Here is a 21,218-nt window from a genome sequence, read left to right as displayed (position 1 = left end):
ACAAGACAAACCCAAGCCGGTCGCAAGAAGACTTGGATGCAGTCCTCATCGGCGGCGAAGAATCGAAGAAAACTACAATCGTCAGAAAGAAATATGGTGGCGTTTCTGCTGCTCTTTCCTTCCTTTTTGGCTCCCCTGGGGGGCAGCGGCAGAAACCGAGACTGTAAATTCATCAGCTCTGACCTGCTGAGGCATGGACACGAGTGGTGTCAAGTTGAAGATGTCCGTGGGGAAAGTGCATCTCTTCACTCATTTCATTCTTTACATTTATTCCTTTTAGGTGGCTCGTTAAATATTAACATTTCCAAGCTGCTTCCCGTCACTTAAGCATGTTGAGACCCATCATGTCAGACTCCCATCAGCAGATTGGAACCTGATTAACCTGTAAGACTTCATCACACCTTACTTCAAGTTTTAATGAGTTTCTAGGGAAAACAAAAAAAAATAAAAGGGAAAAAAAAGATTACATTATGAAGAAAGCAGCTTCCTTAGTTCCTTGGTTGGGATTGTTTTTAAAGTCACATGTCTGGTCCAGCACGTTGGCCTCTCAGGAGCCCGTTGGACCAGAAATGTGATGTTCTCTATAACTTTATCAGATAGCAAAAGGACTAAAGGTCAGTTTTTTTCGGCTTTGTTTGATGGTTTTTTTTGTCCTAACATCTTGGCAAGATGTTACGACGTACAACGCTATGTAAAAATAATTTCAGCATCTAAACAGCCAAACCTTTTCTTTTCTTTCTTTTTTTTCAGTCTTGAGTGATAGTTCTACGGGCTTTTTGTCGGTCCTTCCCTTTATTTTTGGATCTTGGTTCAGTTTTTTTGCATATTTTCAGTCCAACTTTTGCGCCTCACCGTATTCAGAGCAAAACATATTTGTTTATTCAGCCACTTTACCCTGACCTGCCAATTATTCAGGCTCGACAGGGCTCCTAAACTGAAGAAATAAACATGTGCAGTGTCAACATATAAAAGGCATCTTTCAAAAAAGTAGGTTTAAAATGTGTTTGTGTCATAAAGGTGGCATTTCAGCACCACCAAGTTGATGCTCAAAGGACTTTTTAGCTGAGAACTTGTCAGGTCTTTGATGGATTTTTTTTTCCCTCTTTCTTAAAGACATGACTTTCAGATGCAGTGCATCTGCTGTAGATAGTATTTTTTTAGGCCTTACACTTCTTTTTTGTCATCTATTTGTCCACTTTTCTAAAAACAACACTATGCATTAGTCTATAATGCATAGGGAACTCTTACCTTTTGGCATTTTTTTGTGGATTCATACTTTTGAAACATAAACATCATGCAAATTGAAGGCAAGCTGCTAGAAACTGTCTAAAGATTTGGTTTCAAAATAGGTTATTTGTTAAGTTGTTTGTGTCGACGCAACACCAGCAACTCAGGGTGGCAGTGGTGGCTCAGGAGGTAGGAGTTCGTCCTGTAACCGCAGGGTTGCTGGTTCAAGCCCGTGCTCCGTCTATCTGGGCAAGACACTTCACCTGCCCCGCCTACTGGTGGTCAGAGGGTTCTGTCAGAATGTGGGGATGAATGGGTGAATGTAGTGTAAAGTCCTTTGGGGTCCTTGGACTAGATAAAGAGCTATATAAGTCATTTACTAGAGTGAAAAAGCAGCCAAAGAGAAACTTTAGATTACCAAAAGTCTGACTCCTTGGAAACAAAATGGAGGTGTATAATTCAGAGTAGCTTTTTTTCCCACTAGTTAAGTTATTACATCACCCAGGAAAACTCTAAGCTGGTAGTTGTCTGTAGTTTAGCATTAACTCCTAGCCTTCATACTTGCGTCCGTATTAGGAAGCACCAAGAAATGTCATAAGAGAATCCTGCCAGGCAGGTAAGTAAAGGGTATACGGGATGGTGGAACAGAGCCCAATCTTCTGTCGCGAGTTACAAAAGCTTCTATTTCAAAGCCCTCGTCAGTTTCAAAGGTAGCAGCGGAAGTTGGAACACCGTGTTCTCGAGGCTCCCTTTTCTGAAAATGAAAGCCATTTGCAGTCCTTCTCCTCGATGGCCGAGCCGTGGGTTTTTGACAGTTGACGTACGGCCGGACAGTCCTGGACGAGAGTGAGCTAAAACACGCTGTAACTGTTAGTAAGGCGAAACCCGAAACCGAGAACAAGCAGCGAAGCAGGATCGTGTTTCTCGAAGTTCTCCCTGCCTCAAATTTCTCTCATGGTTGTCACACCTTTCATAAACCCAGACAGGTACTCGTGATGCAGCTCCTCCTGTCAAAGAGGAATATAAAGCTGTAACGTGTCCAAAACAGCACAGCCTGTTAATGAAAACAGCATAAAAACGACACCAAACCACCACTGAATGCTTATTGTTAATATTAAAAAAAAAACTTAAATATTAAATCGCTTAATTTAAGGATTACTTTCAAGTTGCACTGTTTGTTTTCTCTTTCACTTCCAGTCATCAGAGACTTGGATTAAAAAGTCTTCGGTTACTTTTGCGAGCGCAGCTTGGCTTGTTTGTCGCATGAGAGCGAACCGTCGCTGACCTCCAGGGACGGATCTCAACTCTTTGATCGGAGCTGGACAAACAGTCCGTTATTTTCACTGATCTCGGCTGCCATCGGAGCAGCTTTTATTCCCAAGAATATCCCGGACGCAAATATGGGAAAACATCACTCCGCTTCTGAAGTGGGATGTTATTGCTCTTCTTTTTTTTTTTTTTACATCACATTCCCAAAGACATTCAGTCTCTTTCTTCTGACAGCAAGTTTTTAATTTATTTTTTATTTTTTTTACTGTAAGCCAAGATGAACCTTGGATATAGTGGCCCAATTAAAATGGAAAAAAAAACAAAAAACACCCACAAGCTTAAAAATAACTTGGATGAGCAATGGTGGAATTCTGTGCTCGCTCTTTGACCATTAAAGCTTGCTTTTATAAAGTCTGGCCCCGTGTTCGCTGGTTATAAATGTAAAGCTGACTCGCGTCATCGAGGTAAAATGCAAAATAATGGCTCCAATTTAACTCATTAACGGCCAAAGAAACTGTACTACAGTTTAAACCACGATAAAGAGGAAACAACGAGCATGTTTAATCTTATGAAGAAAATTGCACGGGTTTATTTCCCAGAGAACTACAGTGTTTCCAAAAGTCAACAAAAACCTGTTTTATCCACCACAGCAACAGGTTGGTCACCAGGGCGATGATTTCAGTCTGTAATTCTTTTTTGCCTCGTCTCTGTCCTGTAGAAACTTCTATTTTTCTTTGTCGGGCTTCCTCTAAGAAATGTTGCTTGGCCACGTTAGCTTTAAGCGTTAGCCGGGGGAACTCAGAGCAGTGTTTGGAGTTTAAATGTCTGATTAAATTGGCAGAGTTAAATGTAGCTCTGGAAGCACTTCCATCACAGCAGCGGACGCATTACGGTGTGGCCGATGTAAGACAGTAGGTCAACAATCACTGTGTGGACAGCTACTTCAATACGGATCAATAAAAACAGGTTTTGATTGGTCCCGATCGAGTACTTGAGATCGGCTCGGCACGTCCCTAGTTTCTGAAGAGCTGAGAGTAGCCGAGTGTCGACCTTCATGTTTGCATTAGTGGCTCCTTGTTGCAAATTTGTGAAATTTCTGAAATCTTAATAATATCGGGTATGATAAATATTCCAATTTAATATTATTGAGCCTCTTGTGTTATAATTTAACACAATTCCTACATCATTAAATGGTTGTTTGGGGCTTAATGTAGCTCAAACTCATCAGGGTTTATTTATTTTTTGGGGAAAAAAAATTGTGTTTGAAAAAAGCAAATATTCCTGGTCTTTGTTTCCAACTGAATTAGTGACGGAAGTTCTCCCGTTTAGAGTTCGGAATGTCTCGGCACATGAGCTCTGCTTTAACACTCTCCCCCCCGGCTCGATTAACCTCCCCCCAAAATGACTCTTACTTCTGTCCGCTCACGTCCTCGCAGTTTCTTTTCTGACTCAGTTTACATCCGGGGGTTATTTTACCCACTCGGTACCCGTCGACGCGTTCGAATGGAAACAAACGACTCGTAATTGTTGGCAACAAAACCCGACTCTTCTGATTTTGCTCATTTAGTATAAATTTTGTTGTAGACTTGGTAGTGAATGATGCATATTTAGTGGTTGTTTTTTTTATCATGGACAAGACACGCATACAAAGAATTCAAATCATCATTAAGAAATTGCATATTTCCACACCTAATATGGCTTTAAATTAATGATTATTATTCTGGAGTTGGGTTGAAGCTGTAGTTTGAGCGAGGGAGGCGGAGCACCCTGTGCTCTACAGGCAGATTGTACAAAAAGCACTTAAGTGATTGATAGATTTAATTGATTGTTCATTTCCGGATTTTATTATGGAACGGAAACATTTTACTCTATTTCAAAACGGTCTCTCGTACTTCACTGTCACCAACCACAAACACTGCAATTTGAGGAATTTTATTTTTTTGAACATTTGTTATTCTGAAAGAAGATTATTATAACAATAACGCTTCAGTCTACAGGTTCAGCTTTAAATTAAATACGACGTGCGAAGTCATTTTTGGGAGATCGGGGGATTTTTATTTTCTTACATATCTGGTTTCAGTTTTTTGTTTTGAGTTCCCAACTTATAGTTTCGTAGAAACCTAGAAAACGGCGTGTTTATCAGCAGATTAGTGTTCCCATATTTATCCATCCTGGAGGCCCCGAAGCAGACGAGGAACACCTAATCCCAGCCGGGGTTATCCAGGATGTGTTGCGCCTGTGTGAACGGCTTCAGCTTTGCATAAGTTATTTTCTGCTGCTCAGAACACTCATCCGTCGTTGCAACAGGTACACTAAATGTGTTTATCGAGACATTGGGTGCGAACACTTTTATCCCGGCATGATTCAGCCGTGTGCTCTGCCTGTACTGTAGCCATTCGGGGCCCATTAATCCAGAGGGGGGAGGGGGGAGGGATGTCAGAAGCAGCTGATGAAATGATCGTTTGGCTCCATTTTCCTTTTGTGTTTTTTTTTTTTTTTTCCTTCTTCTTCCTCGGGTCCGACGGCTGCGTCACGAGTCTCGTGTTCGGCTGTTCAAACATTCCAGAGGGGGCTCACGGAGCGTCTCCTTTTCTGGAAGTGTTCGGATCGGACTTAGTGCAAACTTGACTCGTTTCGCTCCAGTCGTGCCTCTTCCTCTTCGTCTGCCCTGTTGCCCAAGCAGAGGATTACCGATGCTCATTAGGGCGGCATAGACGTTTGAGAAACGTCTCCTGTTCAGCGGGAAGGACTGGGCTCGACGGTCTGTTTAAAGATTAAAAAAATGTACCCGTCTGTTGCTTGGCCTATTTGAGTATTTGGAGAATTTCTCAACATTTGGCATCGATGCGCTGAGCTCGGAGCCCAGTCAGACCTCAGAGAGCCTCCTTAACCACAGGTGCCTGAGTTGATCCACCTCCACCTGTGAGATGTGCCCGGTCCATTGTTCCCGTCGCTCCTTACATTCAGCAAACAGCAATCCACCCCAGGGTGGGTCAGGCCGAGTTCAGACATGTCGAGCGTATACAGTGGGTTTTGGCGTTTAGATCGGCGGTGGTTAGGAAGTAATTAGGTATTTGTACGTAGCTCTGTGCTGTTGTTTTTTCTCTGCGCTGATTTAGTTTGAAGCCCCACCTCAAGAACAACTCAACAGTGCCTTTATTTTGCAAGAGCATCAATGAAAAAAAACTAACAAGCCCAGATACGTCTTTCTCAGTGCTTCTGATCAATTGAACTCCTTTCAGTAAGACAGCAGCTTGAAAGACGTTAGTTTTTAAACTTGTCCTGTGACTCGACCGTTTTGAACGTCTTGTGAAAACCGAGCGTAACGAATACTTTCTGTATCCCCTTTCTTCAACCGCCTCTCGTCCTCCCCGCGTCTTTCTCAGGACTAATGATATTTGTGTCTTAGCGACGGCTGCTGATGAGCTGAAATGGTAGACCCTCCCGCGGCTTTATTTACCCGCCTTTATTAGCGACCTGTCAGGCTTGACTTACGACACCGCCACATGGGGCTCCCGGCTGCTCGCGCCGGACGGGCTCCGCTGCGCGCTGACATCGCATTCCCGCACCCGCATTTGCACAATGCGGGGCATCTGACGGCAGCGCGTTCCCTAATTCTTGTTGTCACAAGATGCGCGAGCGCGGCCGTCGTAAATGAGAAGCGTGCGCGCGCTCGAGCTGAGAGGGCGTTAAAAAGGTCCGACCTGGTCTGGAGAGGTCAAAGACCCCTCTCAGTGCAGCTCAGTGCAGGCCTGTCTGTGTTAGGGATGGGCAGTTATAATATATTGTTCATTTTTAGTTAGAAAAGTCTTTAGGAAGTTAAGGGCGTGGCGTGGCGTGGCGGGGAAGGGTTGGGTGAGTTATGATGCATCGGCTTTGGTGTGTCCTCCCCTGGGCCATGGTGAATTGGCACTGTGCGAATAGGTACAGACGTTTGATAATTTGTTACATGTCAGGATCTAGGGCAGGGGTGGGCAACCCTGGTCCTTGAGGACCACCATCCTGCAGGTTTTCCTTGTTTCTCTGCTCCAACACACCTGATTTAAATCAATGGGTGATTAACAGGCTTCCGCAGAACACGAAGAGGTGATTTAACCACTGAATCAGGTGTTGGAGCAGAGAAACAAGGACAACATGCGGGATGTTGGTCCTCGAGGACCAGGGTTGCCCACCCGGGAAAAAACACTGAAAGGTGATGGTAAACTAGAACCAAAATTTGCTAAAAGATAAATCACAATAAGGTGGAGATTTAAAAAGTGACCTCTTTGCTAACATCAAAATAAACTGATGCAAAGAAAATCAAAACAAAAAATGTTTTCTGCAACTATGACAGAGGAAAGAAAAAAACAAACAAAAAAAAAAAACAACATTCAGTCCTAATTTTGGGCCCCAGGAATGCAAATATTGTTTGTTGGGGAAAGACTGAACATAAACACAGAGTTGGTTTGTTTGCAAGAAACCCTCTCGGGTCACCTTGGGGGTCATTAAATTCAAATCTAGATAACATTTACTGCAGCTTCTGGACGGCAGTTTAGATAAACTCGCTGTCAGCATTAGTAGGGCTGCTCAGCGATGGGAGCTGATTATGAAGGAGGACACCCAAGCCAGGGATGGGTAAGGATTTTTTGAAAAATTCTTCAAGTGTAGGAATTGGAGAAGTTAATGTGACCGTGTCTTTGGTAAGAGGCCACCTGGTAGTGGCATCCTGTGAGCGGTAAGGCAGCAAACTGTTCGCCGGCCTCCGCGGTGCTTACAACTTTAGTATTACCTGTTAGAATCGGCACCGTTTCATTTTATTTATCGTTTATTTGATAGAGACAGACACAAGTGACGCAGATCCAGACAATCAGATGCCTGCATCAGTGTTTACAGCCACGGCTAATTCGCAACACCCGTCCCAAGAAGGACCTTTAACAATGAAACAAACAAAAGAAAAAGAACGCACGGAGCAACAATCAGATGATGAAAAGGAGCAATTAAAACGACCAAATCAAAAACAATGACCGTATTTAAGAATGAGTACAGTTCTGGTTCGTCTTTAGCCGATTCTCAAGCCTCGAAGTGAACATTTTACTGTCAGTTATGGTCTTAAAACTCTTCACATAGAAGGCTGTCTGTCCAGAGGTCATCCTGCAAAAACTGCATTTTTAGGGTCACGATTTACGGCGCTTCTAGTGACTCCTAATGCTCTTCTGTCTCTCAACAAATGTATGTCATGGTTCAGGTGCTAAATAATTAATGCATTTATGAAAAAGGTTAAGAAAACCAAAATTGATAAGGCTATCAAAGCTCATTAGATTGTGTTTCTTAACAAAATGGCACAGCGACGATAGCAAATAGGCTTTTTATCCATACACTTTATAGCTCAGTATGTGTTCGGTTACAGTTGGAGAGGCCTGTGCCCATGCTGTCATTCGATATGATATGTGATAATAAAAACAAGTTAATAAAACATCACAGAATGCACGTATAGCAGGGCTGCCTGACTTGGTGTGCAGTTTCTAATTGGTTTAAAACAGTTAATATTACTTTGTATTGTTTTTGAAATTGTCTTTGTACGTTTATCAAATTTAAGCTGAGGCTCTAGCACCTCTCCTTTTGCTCCCTGCCGTCACACGTCCAACCCATCCTATCCTGCCGTCTTAATCCAACGCTCCCTCCGCCCAAACCCAACCACCTCCGCCGAGTCTGGCTCCTCGTCCAACATGGGTGGCGGTTTGATGAGAAACAAGGTTGGCCTGAGAGGGAACTGCTCTGAGCCCGGAGCATCCAAACTTCTGCCAAAACTCTTACATCAATGCTATCTGTTTGAATCCTCTTATTTATCTGAAACAGTAAGTCCATTTTTTCCTAAATGCAGGAATTTAGAGACAGTTTGTTAAATATGCAGAGAATCTTTTTGACGGAAGCGTCATCAGCTGGCTTTTCAAGCCCACAGGAAAACTCTTCTATGGAACCACGCCTAAATAATCATCAGTTTCTGTAAGGTTCTAAATATATCTGAATGATAGCTTTTTTTAATGTGAGCTGGTTGTGGCGGGCTTCTCCACTGGGATTGGCTCTGAAAGCTCATCACCTGTAGATGCCCATCCGGTGGTTATTTTCTGAAATTTAGTGACAGACAAAAAGTTCAGGGGCTTCTTTTCAAACAAAGATCTTGCTCAGATCTGTTAGCGCTCAGAATATGTGTTGGGGATCATTCTCAGCTACTACCTCACCAAATCTTAGGTCAGAACCTGTGAAAGTGACTGAATTTATAGCCATTTCTTTTTTGTGTTTTTTAAGGCATCTTTGAGTGGTTTGACTCCATAAAAGCATTTGGTGGATGATCATGCAGTGATTACTTCCTGAGAGGTTCAATAAAACCCAACCACTGTTTCAGGTGGTATTTTTGCTAACAGACGCACACAGGTACGGACAAAAATACTATCAAGGCTCTGTCTGAGCGTGGATGGGGCCTTGGTCGTGTAAATGCGATCGGGTTTTGTGGAAATCCTCAAGAAGTCGCCGCAAACACGACTTCTCTCTTTTTTTTTTCCTCCTGTCATCTAGTTTCCGACTTTCAGTGAGAACAAAGCCCGAGGCTTTTTAAAGACACGCGTGTAGTTCAGGTAGAAGCCGGTTGTCACGTGCAAGCCTTCGCTCCACAGGAAGCGGCTGACAGCCAAACGCTTTCATTTGACTCGTTTGAAGCCGACCTGCTGCCCTCTGCGACAGCTCGCATACATCTGAGAGTTACAGACCGAGTGAATATGTTTTACTACAGCTTCCCTGCTCGTGTGTGCGTGTGTGTGTCCGTGTGTGTGCGCGCTAAACATCCGCACGCTTCCGCGAGGGAGACCTCTGCCATTGTTGAGCTTTTACATGCCTGTCGGACTAAAAATAACCCAGTGCTTTCCAAATTTGTCATCTTTCAGACTCTCTCTCTCTCGCTTCTCCAGACTGTTTCGATTCCAAGCGAGCACCCCCCCCCCACACCAGGAATGCTCAGAAGGTCACTGAAGTTCACTTCCTGTTCCTCGTTTCCTCTTTGTAATGCTAAACAATGCGCCCAAACGTCATTAAAAAAAAAAAAAGAAAATGAAAAAAGTGGGACACCTGGTGAAGGAAAACGCCTGTTCTGCTCACGGCAGGCGGCTCGGCCCGTGACTGACAGCGGGCATGTTTTTTTTTTTCCTCCCGCTCCCGTCTCGGGCTTAAATGGATCTTCGTGGAACAAAATGAGGCCGCCGCGCCGTTCGGCGGCAAAGCGACTCGACGTCGTTGGGACCCTGTGCCAATGTCAGATCCGGCGTTCCCGTAAAACGACGTGCCGCTGTGGCCGTACGCCTCAGCCTTCCCCTAAAACCAGAGGAGTTTAAAGTGTCTCTTCAAATCCCCACACAGCCTAATAGATATGCAGGCTGCTATGCAAACAGCAGACTTATGTAAACTTCCCAGGCGAGCTAGGCAAATACGTTATGTAAGTTGTTCCGGAGCGTCAGGTGGCTTTTTGACAGAACGCTTACACGATGCTTATCTAAAAGACATGACAGACGCGTTTTCATTTAGTGGCTTCGCGTCAAAAGAGAACCGGTCCGAAGCGTTTCTGTGGCGGCTCAGTTCAGAGCTCGCTGTGGATTGGCGGCCCTCCGTGTCGTCGTCGTCGTCGTATCAGGAAACGCGAGCCGCTGGCAGACTTCTTTCCATGTGCCGCCAGGAAGCGACTGTGGTCCACTTCACTCAGCCTGATGGATCTTTTTAACCCCCCCATCCCCCCTCTCCACCCGAACAAGTGATCAGACTGTTATCTAAACTCTGGCTAAGACCGGCTGCGGCCCTTTGCCCAGTTCTGGTTCCTTCATTCGACACATTCGTCCCTCCTCGGCTTGTCCCCCTGGTCCAAACTTAGCCCAGACACCAATCCCATCGAATACCTCCCCTGCTCCTTCTGTAATTAAGACATCTAGTGTTCAGATTCTGCTTCATGCAGGCTCTGCTCTACGTGCTTGGCTTTGGCCATCCATCAAAATTAAATTTGAATGTTTGTGTACATTGTTTTCTTTTTTAAACAAAATTAAAAGAAACAAGCTTGTTCTCAGGACATTGATTAAAGCAATAGTTCAGACAGAAAATACTTTTTTTTTTTTGAGTAGTTAAAGATGTTTCTCTTTACATCCAGGGAGCTTTGTCAGTTCCAAACTAAAGGCTGTGGAGTCCCAAGCTTTTAAACCGCATTAGTTTATTCCCAGAACTCCACAAGCCCTGCTTTTATTTTCTTTTGGAGTTGCCATATCCTGCATGACTGAGAATCTTCATCAGCAAATATTTCCCATTGTTTAACGTAGGCTTCCGAGGAAAGGATCTAAGCAATTAACATCTTACCTGCTGTAGATAGCTCTTTAAAGTCCGTTCAGAGCCTCGTTCTGACCGGACCGACGAGCTAATGGCTAGTTTGAGCGGAGTTAAGACTAAAGTGGATTACTGCCGCCTTAAAACGACTTCAGTTGAAAAATATTCATAGCGGTTTATGCAAATGCTGCTTAATAAACCTTTTACATTGCTGTCAATATGACACAACACTGTTTTTTAAAAATAATTTTTACTATTTTTAAGGGCAGTAGGCAGCAGCACCTAGCTGTAGCACTTCCTTTGACGTCTGGGACACTTCCTGCAGTCTTCTGAGGAGCCATTAGCTCGTGAATCTGATCAGAGTTAAACAATATTCCTCCAAACTGAGGTCATTTAAAGAGCTATCTGCAACAGCTCTTTACATTTCTGGCATTTACCAAATTGAATGTACTTTTAAAAAAGGATATAAACATTTTTATTTCACAACTTTTAACATTTCAGTCCCAGCGCAGCATTAAAGTACACAAAGTTTTACCTGTTTTAATAGAAACGGGGACATGGTTTATACAATGAACATCAAATTGTCCTGAAGTCTTAAACCCTGCTATTACGATCAAAAATTAAAATTAAAAAGTAAATAAAATGGTTGTTTATTTATTCTTTAAATGCTGTGTTGCTGTCTTTGTCCTGTGCGGTTTGGGGTTTTTTTTCGTGATGTTTAAAGCATACAGGTAAAACAGACATTTTTTGTCTATTCAGACATTTTGACACGAGTTGACAGGAAGTCGGAGCTGAAGACGTATGGGATTTCAAAATGGAAAATGGACAATAAATCTTAAACAGTACAAAATGGTTTAAAGCTGAGGGATTCCTTTCTGATCGGTCTAGAAGTGCAGGAAAAACGAAAGCTTTCGATACACGTCGGAACATTTTATGTGTGTGAAGCTCCTCAGTCCCAACTGATTGAGGTGTCCTCTCTGATGGAGCTGTCAGCTGCCAGCAGACGTGACGGCTCTGTAACTTGGGTATGGATGTGAGTGTGTGTCCATGTGTTTGTGTGTGGCGTCCGCCGTGCAGTTTCAGTCTGATCAGTTGCAGGCGGAGCAGCGTTATCTGTCCGGTGTGGACAGAGGGGCCTTGGCGTGACTTGGTTTACGTCGTCAGTAAGAGAAACGGCCCTGTCCTTGTGGACGGACGTCTTTTAGGACTGTGGCAGACACAGTTGTCTTTTATGTGTGTGTTCAAATCTGGCTCATTGATATATGTGTGTGTGTGTGTGTGTGCACTCAGACAGCTTGGCTGCTGTCCACTTCAAACTGTCCATCGCTTGGAAGGCTGGAAGTAATGGACTCGCTCCTTTCTGTGGGGATGGGAAGGTGAACACGTTTTTTTTTTTTTAAAACGGGGGGGAGTGGGGAGCCCTGCGGGGATGACACCAGCATGTGACAGAGTCCAACAGCAGGGATGAGCAATGTGATCAATGAATTATTCCTCATAAATTTTAGACAGAAAACCAATTGATGCTTCTTTTTTTTTTTTTTGTCAAATAATTCGATATGATTTCAAAAACTAAAACAAGCGTTTTCATTGTAGCTCCAGTGTCAGGAGTTACCATCTGTCTTAATTCTCTCCCGGTATTTCTGGTTGCAAGTTCTAATGTCAGTGCAAACCACGACCAGTTAAACTAACGTTCCTTGAAGGAATGCATATCGCCCACTGCCTCGGATGCCAAAGCTTTAAACAAAGCGAACTCGTGCGACCTCTTGGTTTTCAGAGTGTGAGAGACGAGCCTCAGCTATGACCACACAAAATCTTAGCTTGTTTTGTAAGGATGACTGTATTAGAGCCATTTTTGTGTTCGGTTAGAATGATTAGCTCCGGTGGCCATCTTGAATTGGATCAACTCCAGAAGTTAATCAGTTGTAGGTGTTCGTCCAGGGATTACTTGTTGATAGTTTCAGTAAAACCCGTAAAGTAGTTCATGAGATATTTTGCCAACAGACGAACAAACACATGCACAGACGCAGGCAATTGCGTTATCGCCCGCCTTTCACGGCGGCTGGCAATTAAATACTTATTGAAATACGTTTGCTTATATTCCCTCCTGCTGTATTTATACAAATGAATGAAAACAGTTCTGGTGAAATGATTACCGTATTTTCCGCACTAATAGGGCGCACTGGATTATAAGACGCACTGTCAATGACTGCTCCATTTTTGAACTGTTGTCATATATAAGGCGCGTCGTGCACCTCCCAATTTTTGTAACTTCGCACGGACCGCGCTCCATTCATAATGGAGGATTTCAGTGCTCTAGCGGAGCTGGTTCGCCTGTATCAGCATTTATAGGATCCCTCTGTGAGAGATCACAGAGATAATCAAACGGTTCAAAACTCACGGAAGGATATACTGCACCGACGTAAGCGTCAAGTATAAACCGCTCGCTCAGGTCTGCTCGCCGCTACAAAGCGCGACTCTAACTGTGCCTTAATGCTGCGAGCGGTGCAGCTTTGTAGTTTATCAAAGTCGTACTAAAACATCACGACTTCTTACATATATAAGGCGCTCCGGGTTATAAAGAGCTCTGTCGTTATTTGAGAAAACTGAAGGCTTTTAAGTGCGCCTTGTAGTCTGGAGAATACGGTACTATCCTTTCAAAAGGACAGTGATTGGGTTAATCCAGGGGTCTCCAACCCTGGTCCTCGAGGGCCACCATCCTGCATGTTTTACTTGTTTCTCTGCTCCAACACACCTGATTTGAATCAATGGGTGATTAACAGGCTTCTGCAGAATCTGAAGAGGGAATTTAACCACTGAATCAGGTGTGTTGGAGCAGGGAAACAAGTAAAACATGCGGGATAGTGGCCCTCGAGGACCAGGGTTGGAGACCCCTGGGTTAATCCATCCTAACTGGGAAAGAAGCAGTCAAGATGTTTGAGTCCAAATCCACTAACTGAAGAATAAATTCACTCCTGAGGTGGACTCTTCAGGTCTGAGCTCTTCAGACAACAACAAACCTCAGGTTCGGCTCGTGGATGATGACTTCTTTGTTGGATAAGATTGAAACTGAAACCCTCTGAACACGATTTGCTTCACATTGTCTTAAATGGCCGAAAATGCAGAAAAGAAGAGCGTTTTATTAAGGACCGGGGAGGTTGGGTCCCCCCGAGGCCTGGCTGGAACCACGTTAGCTTAGACTAATCTAATAAAACACCAGATGTTTTAACATTACACCAATATTACAAGCTCTAGTAATAATGCAGTAGATGGATCACCTCTTTACAACAAAACAAAGTCCGGTATTTCTTTGTGCCTTTTTTTTTTAAACTTCTCTAAAAGCTGCAATGACAAGCCGTGCTGGTATTTGAGATAACTGCCCTTTGAATGCCAGGAAAGCTGCTTCCCACTGATTAAACACCACTTTTGCTTTTGCACAACAGGATTTTTGTTGTTTTTTTTAAAAACGAAACTGTTTGATATCAGTTTACAATAGCTGGTACATCACTGCAGCTTGTTTTGTGTGGCTCTGGAATGTGGTTTTATTTTTAGGACACACCTACGTGCCAACTAGATATCCCCGATGAGTCAGCTCCTTGAAAGTCTCTCGAATGCTTTGATTGATTCCTGTCCGCGTCATGAATCCGGAGGCTCGCCGCTCTCCAAAAAACCGCTCTCCGTTGTCGTGGCTTTCTGACTCACAAACTGACCTTTTGCCTCCTCCCCCCTCCTCCTCCTCTCCAGATCCCTGCCTTATAGTGATGCCACCATGCATGGGCGAGGCCGACCGCTTCAGCCTGGAGGCGCTGCGGCACATCCACAAACAGCTGGACGACGACAACGATGGGGGGATAGAGGTCAACGAGAGCGTGGAGGTGAGCTAGGAACATTCAGCTGACACAGGATATACATTACAATTATGTCACTTTTAAACAAGAATAACTCGTCATTTTCTCCTCATTGATCAACCACAACACAACTTTCTATGGATGTTTTGTGCAAACTCAAACCCAGGTGAAGACAGCCTTAGCTATGATGCATTCACAAACCAGTAGGGGATGAAACGATACACATATTCACACCGTGACGGCTCGGTAAAGATGTTTTTTGACGGGTACGTCAACTAAACGATGAATATGTCAGTCACAGGTGATCCCTGCTACCATCAAGCATTTTGTTAACAGCCGCAACAGAAAAGAAGCAGAGGACAATATCATTTAAAGCAGTTTACGTGAAACAAAACGTGTCTGATTACAAAAAACACCGAGAACCTCGAAGATCTGCCCGTTTGAAAAGCTCCGCACACGCATCGATTCATGTATGACAATCGGTTGTATAATTTATTGTACCCTTTAAAAAGTGTTGTGGTAAGCCATTTGTATATTTAGTCAGTTTACCATACACCAAGCCTCATTTTCTCATGCTAGCTTTGAGCTAGCTAGATTTTATTCAGCTTTGTGTTGCTTTTTTTTTTTTTAAATTTTAGGTCAATTCAAATAAAGCAAACACCATTGACTTTTGTTTCAATTTAGTAATATATTTTTAGGAGAAACATTTTATCAAACATTTTTTTTGACACATGACGTGTTCAGATTGGATGAAAAAGACGTTAAAATAGGACTTTTATTTTATTTTTTAAACTTTATAGTATACACGATCTGCTACCTTTGATCCTTTCCACCAACAAGGGTGGTTTGTTTTTCTGTCTCTGCTTCTGGGAGAGTTATTGCAACACCAGCTTAAGCATTTGTTTCTATTTCCTGTTATACCCAACCATGACCCTCATACCGAAGTACGAAACAAACCGTGACTTAGGCGTACCGTTACACCCCTACAAACTGAGGTGGAAAGTTTGTCAGATTTGTACCAGATCTGTCTGTACTTTGGTCAACCAAACATATTGACCGATTCCAGTCACCTGCCAAGCAACCAGTGCATTTCTAGAAGCAGGACGTCCTGAAGGAAACCAAAACACTTAGTTAACATCTTCAGCTGTTCAAGTGTCTCAGGGAAAGACATGCTTTTGTCATTTTAACAAGCCATGAGCAGAAACACAGGGACACACTGGGATTAAGAACCAAACTTTTGGGTCTAACGGCAAAACCTTTGCAAAATGTCAGAATTCTGCCTCTTATCTATTCAATTTGTACGCAGGAACAAGTCTGGTACATATACATGCTGAGCTTAAAAAAGGACTTGTGTCAAAAAGAGTTTGTCAACACGCGATCGAAGCGAGGAGGCCTGAATCTTATGTAATATTTAAGGCTTGACAAGTCGGTGTTGACACAAAGGCACTTTACCCGGCACCTATGTGTGTGGGAAGATTGGTTCACACAGGACAAGTAAATATTTAGTTTACAATGCAAACGGCAAGTTCCAGCTCGTGACAGTGGGTTAGGTTACCAGTCGAGATTATTTTAATATTTCGCCGTTAGTCATCACCGCAGGCAGCCAAGTCAGCATTCCTATGATAGTGGCACGTCATTAAACACACACAGACTTTACTCTGTTCAGAAAACCGGCCGTGTAATATTAATATTTATGGGTTTGCGTTGGATGTGTTCAGTGCGATTTCGTGCCTTTGCCCTTCGAAAGGTGAACCCAACACGAAGCAGCTCGAGCGGTGTTGGTGTCACTTTGAACGTGCGTGGAGAGAAATCAGAGGTTTCCGTCGGGGAGGGAGGGGGGGTTTGACGCCTGAGAGAGCCGAGGATCTTGCTGTCAGATCTTCTGCATGGGTCCGTTACCGGGAGTGGTTTTTAAGTCGCAGAGAGAGGGGGGGGGCTGGTGTGAGAGACGCCTATACCCCGGCAGCCCCGGCGGAGTCTCAGTTTAGGTTTAGGAGACGGTTCTGTCCTGAGAATGCTGAGGGCTGCAGAGCTGGAGCTGGACCCCGGCCCACGTCGAGGGTGACACACGGATCGCTGGTGCCTGTATGCGCGGTATAGCGAGGGGGGCTGCAAATTTTCCCCGCTTCTTGGTTTACCTCGTTAACTGTACAAGGGCAGGGAGTCGCTTCTGTACCTTCCAAACTGGAAGGTTCGGTTGGTTTGCCTCTGCATCTCACCGGGCCGTGACCGCTGGTGGCAAATTGCACAAAGGTCTCTGGGGTCTCAGAGGCCTCACTCTTGAGTTGCTCGAGTTTTCAAGATTTGTTTTGTAAGTACAAATTCGGTATGGTTACGTATTTTCTTGCAATTTTGTGTGTCGAGCTAGTCGCCAGCAGCCGCGGCCCAGTGAGATACAGGTTTTAGCTTCCTGCGAGAAAGACGGACACAAATAGAAGCGTCATTGAGGATCTCTCTAAATGTACCTATGGCTCAAAGAAAGCCAGAGTTACTAGTTGCAACCGGGCAGAAACGCAGCAGATGAGAGCCTTTTGAGAAGTCCGACTCAATGTGGGGCCGTGCAGTTCAAGGTCTGCTTCAGAGCGTCGCTCTGATAGAAAGCTGGGTCATCTAATCCCGTCAGATTTGATTCAGTTCGTGTATGCAGCACCAGTTGGATTGGAAAAGTCATCTCAGTTGGCGCACTTCAGCGGAAAAACTAGACAGCTCTAATTAAATACAACCTCCTCGCAGAGCACGAAAGAGGTGACAGAAACTGTAATAATTAACGAAGGTAAAACAGAAATTTCATAGCTGTTTGTTCATCCGTTCATTTCCTAAACCTGCTCAATTCTGTTCAGGGTGTCTCATTTAGGATATGAAGATACCCCACATATCCAGGGATCTATGAAGGCGGAGTAGACCCCGGACAGGTTGTAGGTTTATCACAGAGCCACATGAAGACAAACATCCACTCACACCTGGGGTCAGTTAACTGAACGTGCATGCTTTTTTTTAAACCCAGAGAAAACCAAGAAGAACATGGTAAACTCCACACAGAAAGGTCCCAGCTGAGTTTCAAACCCAGGATCTTTTTTTTTTTTTTTTGCAGTGAGGCTAACCAACTGTACCACCGTGCAGCCCATTAGCTGTTCAATAAAATGCTACTTTAGAAACCTTTACGCTCGTGTCCCTTTTGCTTTAGATGGTTATTTACGTAGATATCTAAGGGTACTAACACCAAAGACTGCGACGTTTGTGGTTCATTACCAATAGTGGTGTATGTGAAACTTATGTTGCAAAACAGAAAATATTAGGTTTACTCAGCTACAGAAGCTACAGCTGACATCCCCCGTAGTTATCCGTCACGATGTTAAACCAGACAAACGATGGCTGCGTTTGAAGACCAAAAAATGATGGAGATGAATACAAACGGTTTATCTCAGAACATGTCTAAAGCGTGAATCTCGGTCCTAGATCAAAGTTTGAACAAATCCACTTCACCTGCTCTTTTCAGATATTTAAATTCTTTTTGAGCTATCCATCGACATAGAGCTTTTAGAGTTTTAGGGTTATTTGACTAGGTTTGACGACAGCTGAACTCAATGCTGCGTGAGTCTGTGGCTTTCAACGACATTTTGGGGAGGGGGGTTTGTTGCTGAGCACAGTCTGTGGGGGGGGGACGGCAGGTGCATGTCCTCGCCTCTTGGCGCAGAGCTGCCCGTCTGCCAAGGAGATGTTCGACCAGATCAGGTTGCATCTCTCGAATCGCTCGAATTCTCACCACGTCACAGGCGAGAGGGGCGGCGAGGGTTTTTGGTCCTTTCAGTTCCCGTCAGGTTGTACAGAACACCTGGGGGGGCGGGTTAGGCCGTATTCGTGCGAGCGTACTGTAGGTACAGCACCTGTACGGAGTGTTGCCAACCAAAGACACGTGAAGAGTTGAGAAGCACCTGGGGTAGGCTATAAAAAGATTATTCTTAGGGGTGTTTGTTGACTCGTCAGAGACTGTTCGAGACAGAACTTTGAAGAGAAACGTTATTTTTAACTGGAGGCCTTTTTGAACGTGCGACACTTCAAAAGAAGCGGACCGAGATACACGACGTCAGACTGGAACAAAATCTCCAAAAAAAGCTTCCGTGTCACGAAATATCTGAGGCCCTACCCTGGAAGGCTGTCAGGAGAGCGAATAAAAGAGGTTTGGGACAGACTGGATGTCCAAAAATAGTCCTGAAAAAACACAAGGAAAATTAGAAAGCAAACACAGAACAAAAAAAAAGTATATATACAAAGGATTCATGCAAAGAAGTGGCGTGAATGCTTGGTTGCCAGAAGAAAAAAAGCGATAAAGGAAAAGGTAAACTGATAACAAGAAACATGAACATAAGGGAGTACTTACTCAGTTTTTAAATCAGTTTAGCACATGCTTTTTTTCCAATTAGCTGGAAATCTAAACAAGATGAAAAAGCAAAACTAACAGAAAATTAAAAATTAGTCTTGGTTAAGAGGCAGAGGCTAAGTAATACAAATTAGTTGATTCTTTGAGATTTAATATTCAATAACCCACTCAAGAATTGTAACAATCTGGAGTCCCCATTAATTGCATGTAAATTCATCTCTATATCACATTTAAGACTTTTAATTGATTTAAACAATGCACAGAACCTTATCAAGTCAGATTTAGCTTCAAAATACTGTAAAAAGTTTTTTGCAGTGAATAGTTACATGTTACGGTTACTTTTTTTTTATCTCTATATTGTTCTAAAGATGGTTTTTTTTTAGGTTTGTTTGCAGATGAGTTGACAAAATTGTTCTGAACTTTTGTCCCTTCTACTTTCTGACCGAGAGTGTGGAGCGGAGAGCTGTAATTACCAAAGGTTGTAGTAAATATAGGCATCGGGAAGCATGGGAAAGATGTGGCCTCTCGTCTCGGTACCGGCCAGGCGAGACGAGGAGAGGAGGACTGTCTGACTCCCACGTAAGAGGAGGTGCAGTAATCGAGATTTCAGGCACTTAAAGATAAAAACAAACAAACAATGCATTCGGAATGAAAGAGGTTTTGTTTTCCTCTCAACCATTTTATTACTGTTTCCTTTAAATCCAAAGGAACGCATCTCGCGCCGCTTGCTGAAGAATCGGACATTCTTCAAAATGGATTTGTAATAACAGAGGTCATTACCTGGGCTTCTTGAAGACCTGCTTCTCATCAGAGGACATCTTGTGATCATTGGAGGTGAAAGCCTGCTCCAGCTGAGGAAGTCCCTCAGCTGAGCGAAGCGTCTTCAGCTTGTTCTGGGTACCATCTCCTGCATGACTGAGAATCTAAAGCAGCGAACAGCAGAGACTGTCCACGTGTGATTTGTGGCTCTGGAGAAGGCTGCACCTTGAGGCCGTCTGTGGGGGGATGCTCTGCCCCCCCCTTCTCCCCCCCACCTTCTTGTTAGTGGTGATCTCAGGGTGCGGCCGTGAAGAGGACTGAGGCGGTTTCACAACAGAGTCTGAAGCAGCTGGGATGAGAGTCAGGTCCTCTAAAGCAGCGGTGCCCAGTCCTGGTCCTGGAGGACCACTATCCTGCAGGTTTTCGTTGTTTCTCTGCTCTTCGAGTTCTGCAGAAGCCTGTTAATCACTCAGTCACTCAGATCAGGTGTGTCAAAGCAGAGAAACACCTAAGGCATGCAGGAGAGACCAGGACCAGGATCGGACACCGCTGCTCTAAAGGTTCCACCATTTTCCATAAGAAGTCACGAAGTCGGCTCTCATTCATGTGGTTCCATGACAAAAATTGCGCCATTTTGTACTCGTCTGCCGCAAGGCGGACGCAACGCCCTGGCCGAACTGTTTCTCACAGAAGCTTGCGCCAAGTATTGTGTGATTGGTCAGAAGTTGTTTATGCGGAAAAGCCGGTGAGCTCTAATGGAGCCGTTTTGCTTCTGCTGCTCCTCTGAGGAAGCAGCTGGAGGCTGTTAGAAAATCCAGCCGTCTTTACGACTGTTCCAGCAAAAACTTAGAAACCTGTGAGCTTAAAAAGGCCGCAGAGACACAGGCGGCTTGTTGTGGCTGCGGTGGCCGGGAGGAAGTGCGCCTCGGGCCTGGTGGAGTAGGGACACGTTACCTTCCTTCGCTCATCATTGTCCTCCGACAAATACATCGTGTTCCATCTCAGTCTGTTTAATGAACACGTCTGGTCGCAGTAAGGGAAGCAAAAATCTGTACAAGGACAGGAGAGCTGAGACGCTGGCGGGATTTGAGTGTCTCGTGGACGATGAAAGGTGTGAGCATAAACGAACCTCTGGCAACCACGTGACCAAGAACGGACTTCTTGACGTCTTACGGAGTATGCTGGAGCCTTAAGTCTGAGGCCATGGTTCTCAATCTGTAGAAAGGGGGAAAAAGTGGAACGGGGGAGAGGGATGTCTGGGTTTTCCCATCCGGGCAACAGAAAATGGACGGGTGGATGCTACAGTCGGAGCACGTTGCTGCTAACACCACCAAGTCTGACCACAGTTCAAGCTTCAAACAGAAAAATGATCAAGTCAGGGATGCTTTCACAAGTGGGACTGCTCAAAC

At 44.2% G+C, this 21,218-nt stretch overlaps 1 protein-coding gene across 1 annotated transcript in view; it reads left to right on the top strand.

The window, feature by feature from the left end:
• stim2b (stromal interaction molecule 2b) overlaps positions 1–21,218 on the top strand; it is a 55,058-nt gene that overhangs the window by 13,538 nt on the left and 20,302 nt on the right. Inside the window, exon 2 of the mRNA XM_037976735.1 lies at positions 14,569–14,699. Within this exon, the coding sequence (XP_037832663.1) occupies positions 14,569–14,699 (131 nt within the window). The remainder of the gene's footprint in view (positions 1–14,568; positions 14,700–21,218) is intronic.

Source organism: Kryptolebias marmoratus, linkage group LG7 (genome assembly GCF_001649575.2).
Source record: "Kryptolebias marmoratus isolate JLee-2015 linkage group LG7, ASM164957v2, whole genome shotgun sequence".
Lineage (NCBI taxonomy): Eukaryota > Metazoa > Chordata > Actinopteri > Cyprinodontiformes > Rivulidae > Kryptolebias > Kryptolebias marmoratus.
Note: the sequence above shows the minus strand (reverse complement) of the source record. Positions and strands in the feature narration are given on the sequence as shown.